Here is a 7,085-nt window from a genome sequence, read left to right on the forward strand (position 1 = left end):
ATATTGTTTTCCAATAAAAAGAATTACTGTCATTATTAATATCATTTTCCGGCGTCTATCATTGAGTGTATAAAAAAAGTAATGATATTTTGACACATAAATTTTTTACTTCCATTTAATATTATCATTTCTTATTTTTTACGTATTTTTAAAAAGAATACAAAGATTCATTTCTTTATAATTATTTTACAGTTATACTATATGTCAAAATTAATGGAAAAGTATGTGACCCAACCATTACTCTACTAAAATGGAATCGGTCTAAATGATTTAGAATTACGCTAAATTAAAAAAAAACGAAGTCAAGGCGTAGAAAGAAAAGATAAAACAAATAATGTGGCAGGTGAAAGCTCAATTAAACAAAGAAAAAGCAAAAGTATATTCACAGCAGGCAGCATTAATCTAAAGAAGTTGAAGAGGCTGGCGTCACCTAATCGAATCGTTTGTCAGTAATGAAATATTATAATAAACTCATCAAATATTTAGAAACCAAATCATCGTTGCTGGCAAAGACTGATCCACCAATTGTACTGAATTCAAACTTAAATTGATTACTTCTTTCTAATAAAATAAAGAAGCAAACAGTAACCAGCGTTACCATATATACATACATATAGATCATATTGGTAGAAGACAAAAAACATTTTGAAATTAGGATGGAAGAGATAGAACACAGAACAGTGGAAGTGAATGGCATAAAAATGCATGTAGCAGAGAAAGGAAAAGGTCCTGTGGTGTTGTTCATCCATGGCTTCCCTGAACTCTGGTACTCATGGCGCCACCAGATTCTGTCTCTCAGCGCCCAAGGATACCACGCTGTCGCACCAGACCTCCGTGGCTACGGTGACACAGAGGCACCAGCTTCAATCAGCAGCTACACATGCTTTCACATAGTGGGTGATTTGGTCGCGCTTATAGACCTTCTGGGTGTCGACCAAGTCTTCCTTGTGGCTCATGACTGGGGAGCCATCATAGGTTGGTACCTCTGCATGTTTCGCCCCGACAGAGTTAAGGCCTATGTCTGCCTCAGTGTTCCTTTACTCCACAGAGACCCCAACGTCAGAACCGTCGATGCCATGCGTGCTATGTACGGAGACGACTACTACATCTGCAGATTTCAGGTTATATATTTTCCTTAGGATGTTTATGTGAAATAAAGGAATGATTTTGAGCGATGGTGATCATTGTTTGAAACCTTATGACAGAAACCAGGCGAAATGGAGGCTCAGATGGCTGAAGTTGGCACTGAGTATGTTCTGAAAAACAACCTTACAAATCGTACACCTGGTCCTCCAATCTTTCCCATGGGAGAGTTTGGTACCGGATTCAATCCAGATATGCCTGATACCTTGCCCTCCTGGCTCACACAAGATGATCTTGATTACTTTGTCTCCAAATTCAACAAAACGGGTTTCACTGGAAGCTTGAACTACTACAGAAATTTTGACACGTAAATTCTTGATTTTCCGGCTTGCCAAGGATACTGTTTTCCACTGCTATAAATAATGTTTATTTATCGGGAAACTCGGTCATATGTATATTTTTGCAGAAACTGGGAGCTGACGTCACCATGGACCGGAGCGCAAATCAAGGTTCCGGTCAAATTCATCACCGGAGATTTGGACTCTGTATACACGTCGCTGAACATGAAGGAGTATATTCACGATGGAGGTTTCAAACAAGATGTGCCAAATTTAGAAGAAGTGATTGTGTTGAGAGGAGTATCTCATTTCAATAATCAAGAAGCTGCCGAGGAAGTCAATGATCACATATACCATTTTATCATCAAGCACGCACATGCAAAAACAACCTGAAACACTGTCGCAGATTCATAGAGCCAAAAGGTCTCCGTAGTTAAGGTTCATGCACTGTATTTCGATATAATCCCACATCCAGTAACCGTTTATGTCCCTTTGTAATACTAAATAAAATTTTCAAGTTTGTCTCTTCAAAAGGAACAGGGTACTTCATTTGTTATTTACAGATGACTTAAAATTTACGGGGTGTACGAAGTCTTGATGAATTCAAAATTGAAGTCGTGAGTGAGAAGATTTCTTCACAAAATTCAGAAAAGATAAATTGTAATGAATTCTGATAATTTCTTTATAAATATTTTGAATTAAATTTTGTTGAGTGCTAACGACTTTTAAATTGTAGAAAATTATCCACAGTAATTTTGACTTTTAAGTGAAAGTCGTTTTCACTTCTACGAAAAATGTATTAAAAATTACATAAAACTAAGTTAGTCATAGTTTTTAATAAGAAAAATCTATTTCAAATTTTTCAACTTGCACCTTATGAATATACTAGTTAGCTAAGTTACAACATATTTTCATTTTGTATGATGTCGTTACGTATGACTTGGAAATCAAGTGATGAAAAACATTTTTTTTAAAAGGTTTTCCAATATTAAGGTTTTGAGTAAAGCTATAAAAACACTTTTACATCCATTTAACACATAACACAAATATAAAATATATCCTAAAAATGTAAATTTTAGATAAAATATATCCTAAAAATGTAAATTTTTGTATTTAAAAAAAATTAAATAAATATAAAAAAATTTAGTGTATAAAAAAATATTTTTCTAAGATTTTGGTACATTTTCATCCTCTAAAATGTCAAATGGGTGATAATTTTTACACCAAATTTTTTATTCTCATTTGAGAGGGTACGTAGATTTTATACCAAAGTTATTTCTCTCTCTTTATCTTTAAAAATAAAAAGATAATTTTTGTTACAACCATTTTATCTAGAATTGTTAAATGTAATATCATGTGTCAAATAACTTTTTTTTTCTCTTTATTAGATAAATTTCTTCGTATGGATGTGAATTTGACCGTATTCTTTTTTTATTTTTGAATTGAAAGTTTATAACATTTTCGTTTTCCTCAGTTAGTAGATACACGCCTACACATATTTTATCCATGTATTTTATGAACATTAACTAATTAAATATTTTTTTATAAAAATCACATCAATGAAAACTAAGGATTCGATGGGCTAAAAGTAAACACAAATAACTAATTAACAATACACCATATTTTTGGACAATGTTGGAAAGAAAAAATATTTAAAATTTGAATAAACTTTATGAATATAGAAATGGTCGAACAGTTAAAAGAATAAATAAAAAATTTTTTCAAATAAAATGAAACTAAAAACCAAATATTTAAAAGTAAATAAGTTTTTAGGTCACATAGTAAACTAAAGGTGTGGGTAATCGTAGCGGTCAAAATTACGACTTGAATTCTTAGAAAAACTAAAAAATAAATATAAATATTAAAAACCAATATAAATGGTTGAATTTAATTCTTATAATCTATTTCATTCAATGAATTTAAGGATTTTAATTTCTAAAATATAATATACGTATATGAGAGTCAAATATAAGTATATATATAATAAGTTTATGTAAAAATAAAATGTGGAAAGCTAAATAAGAAATTTTGGTAGCTTAAATGGTAGAAAATTGTGGTGATTTCAAGAACATGGATTCAAACTCTTTTCTACCTTTTTCTTTAAAAAAATAATTTAATATTGATAGTGGATAAAGCACTCCAAGTTTGAAGGAATTATTGAGAGATCCAATATGTGTGATTAAAATATTAATATAATAAAATAATATTAAAATAATAAATAATATTAAAAAATTGGTGAAAAGTAAAATTTTTGGACTATAAGGTTTTCGGGGAAACAAATTCTGAGCAAGAGATTAAGTCTGGAATAGAGGTAGGGAGCTAACCTTTCTAAGTTTTTATATTATGATTTAGTATCGTTTTATTACTATTCATGTCTTGAAATTCTGTGTGAATACTGTTAATGAAAAACATATGTGCTTACTGTATATCTATCTATATTGATTTTCTGTGTTAATATTATATGTTGTTGTTTTGAATCTGTAAATAAGAAATTTGTTAAAAACTAGTTCAGGAACACTTTGGCTAAGGAAAGACTTGATACTTAAGTTGTCCATTGTGACACACATCTCTTTCCTGGAAGTCTACTCGATAGGTTTTTAACTTAAATCTTGTTGAATAGATTATGTACTGTTAAATTATTGTGCAATATATCTTGTTAGAATGAAAATTTCTATGAATTCATGTTATTGTGGTAGATAAGGAATTATGAATTATAATTGTGATGGTAGGATAGAGAAATCTTAAAACCCGGAGTTGGTACATCCCTGATCATAGAGCAGCCTTGGTCAAATCCAGTAAGTTGTGACTAGTCATATGTACTGGCTGTTTATGGTGAGTTTGATTAGTCAAGCATTTGATTTTTCTCCGGTGACCATTTATGGTGATATTTTAGTATTGTTAATTTATTTTGTGATATATTCATTTTGTATGATTTTTGTGATGATTGTATTTTATTATATTAGATTTGAATTTATGCATCTGAACATGATATGAGTATTATGGGGATATTTTGTAATGATATAATATGAGTTGAGGAATATGAGCATGATATGAGTCTCGTGGAGAGATTCTGTAATGATATGGTATTTGGGTATATGTTGATGTTGAGGGTCTTGTCGTTGGAGGTTATCCTGATACTCTAATAATCATCTAGTCTCAAGTAGAGAAGAATGAATTATGTGGTGAGAGGGGTAGGAGGTCCTGGTCTATGTGCCGGTTTTGGACATAGTGTTGAGGAGTAACCTTGTGGATGATATGAAGTATTTTGGAAGTGTATTTGTAAGAAGAAATAGAAGTCATCACAAGTGCATAACCTCCCGTGACCGGTCATCAACGTATCATTCGAATGAGTGTCTATTAGGTATTGTGGAATGAGTGTATATTGGGTATTCTGGAATGAGTGTATATTGGGTATTCTGGAATGAGTGTTTATTGGGTATTCTGGAATGAGTGTTTATTGGGTATTGTGGGATGAGTGTCTATTGAGTATTGTGGAATGAGTGTCTATTGGGTATTGTGGGATGAGTGTCTATTGGGTATTGTGAAATGAGTGTCTATTGAGTATTGTGGGATGAGTGTTTATGGGGTATTGTGGGATGAGTGTCTATTAGGAATTGTGGTATGATGGGATGAGTATCTACGGTGCGATTGTTATATGATGATATGAGGGTGTCTGACATAATTATTATACGATGTTTGTTGAGTGTATCAAAGTAATTGTGCATGTTTTATAAATGATTTGTTGCATGTTAGTTCACCCTACTTGTTTGTGTTTGTATATGGGCGATGATCGTATAATTCGTTATACGGGAGCAAATGAAGGAATGTCGTGTGCCAAAAGATAAAAGAATAAGTTAGAAGAATTCGAGTTATATTTATGAGTTTGTACTTGAAATCTGAGTTTAATATATATATATATATATATATATATATATATATATATATATATATATATATATATATATATATATATATATATATATATATAAAAGTTTGTTTGTCATCCTATTTTTAATATTGATACAAACAGAAAAAATTATATCATTTACGTTTATCAAATAAAAATATTGTAGCAAATATCATTAACTATATATTTCAAAATATGAATTATATTAGTAACTTATCAAAATATTAGTAAAAATATATTTATTAACGAAATAAAAAAATAATATTTAAATTACAAGTATCATTTATTAGTTTCACCCGCCTAAAAAATAATATTTATGTTAATAATAATTTTTTTAGAGAAATCTATTAGATATATTTTAAAAATATATTAAGAATCCCTTTGACGAGCATTTTAATACTACGATCTAATTTAATAAGTTCTATATTATGCTATGCGTGGCTATTGAAAAGTATTTACGTAATTTTGAAATGTTTGAATACACTAATTACATTAGTACTTATTAGACATTATCCAGTTCCAAAATAAAAATCAAATAATGATTGAAATGTATCCATGCAAATGCAATATTTTGTAGTAAATTTATTATATCTTTTATTTTTTCTTTGTATACAAGTTAAAAGCTAGATAAAAAGAAATGGAAGAAACAGTAGTAAATTGTCAACAATCGAAAATATTCATGTATCACGATGAGAAAACTTATTTTTAAATATGAAAATAATATTTTCTAAATTAGAAATTAATTATAGAGTAATTATATTTACAGACTAAATTAGAATCTAATTTTAAAATAGCTAAAATGCTGGTCAATAAATTTGAGGATCAAATTGATAACTACTTTAAACATTTATTTAATGACAATCAAACATAGATAGTTTGAAGACTAACCTAAAAACCCCTCTTAATTATTGGTATGTTAGCTAAGTTGTATTATTCTCTTGTCTTTCATATCGTCTGAAAATTAATTCCATATTTTATAAATTCAAATACGTACTGGATTTCGTATTTGATTGATACTTTGAGATTATAATATCACCACAATCTAACCAATTGTAAATATAACTTTAATTTAAGTCAATTTGGCTTCCAATTTCAGTTTTTATTTTGTTATTCCAATGGAAAATTCATGTATGCTGCATGCATATTATAAAATCAAACTATCATGGTACTTTTATAAATGGATGGTAGTTGAGCAAAAGTTCAAATTTAAAAAGGCTCAAGGCTTGTTTGAATTTTTTTTTTAACCAAGCTTAGATTGAGCTGTCATCATTTGAGCTAAAAATGTTCATATATCTATCTAATTTATGTTCAAAGGTTTAAGGTTAAGGTTTACATTTACTGAACAAGTCAAAGCTGGTTAATTAATTAATATCTAAAAGAATTTGAATTAAAAGAATACAGAAATAAACACAAAAAATGTTACCGATGGTCCCGTACAAAATTAAACAATTTCTAATTTAACAAATTGCAAATTAAAATATTTATAGAACAACTAAAATTTTGTATTGCATAAATTAACCTCTTCTTTATTTTCTCTTTATATTAAGTAAGTGTTTTCAATTTTGATGTGGATGAGATAGAGGATTGAAATGTTCCAGATCTTGTCGATTGATCCTTTATACATTACCAGTGTGTTCATTTGAAGAGAAAACACTCTTAGTATGAACACAATAAAGGTAGGAAACGTTTTCTGAATGTAATCTTTTGATGATGTTATTAAAGTATTTGATTACAATCGTTTTATAATAATAAAAGAA

At 29.3% G+C, this 7,085-nt stretch overlaps 1 protein-coding gene across 1 annotated transcript; it reads left to right on the forward strand.

Moving 5' to 3' along the window:
- Nucleotides 1–619: 619 nt before the first annotated feature.
- LOC108342798 (uncharacterized) lies at nucleotides 620–1,981 on the forward strand. The gene is made up of 3 exons (XM_017580604.2): nucleotides 620–1,121; nucleotides 1,206–1,450; nucleotides 1,550–1,981. Exons 1-3 carry the CDS (start codon nucleotides 657–659, stop codon nucleotides 1,812–1,814), a joined length of 975 nt encoding a protein of 324 aa, XP_017436093.1. The 5' UTR covers nucleotides 620–656; the 3' UTR covers nucleotides 1,815–1,981.
- Nucleotides 1,982–7,085: the final 5,104 nt, after the last annotated feature.

This window comes from Vigna angularis, chromosome 6 (assembly GCF_016808095.1).
Source record: "Vigna angularis cultivar LongXiaoDou No.4 chromosome 6, ASM1680809v1, whole genome shotgun sequence".
In the NCBI taxonomy this organism is placed as follows: Eukaryota; Viridiplantae; Streptophyta; class Magnoliopsida; order Fabales; family Fabaceae; genus Vigna; species Vigna angularis.

What these genes read in the sequence shown, in the direction of transcription:
- LOC108342798 (XM_017580604.2), top strand. Translation starts at nt 657, where the DNA reads ATGGAAGAGATAGAACACAGAACAGTGGAAGTGAATGGCATAAAAATG. An exon ending in ACTACATCTGCAGATTTCAG is followed by an intron (nt 1,122 to 1,205) that starts GTTATATATTTT and finishes ACCTTATGACAG; the next exon opens with AAACCAGGCGAAATGGAGGC. An exon ending in TACTACAGAAATTTTGACAC is followed by an intron (nt 1,451 to 1,549) that starts GTAAATTCTTGA and finishes ATATTTTTGCAG; the next exon opens with AAACTGGGAGCTGACGTCAC.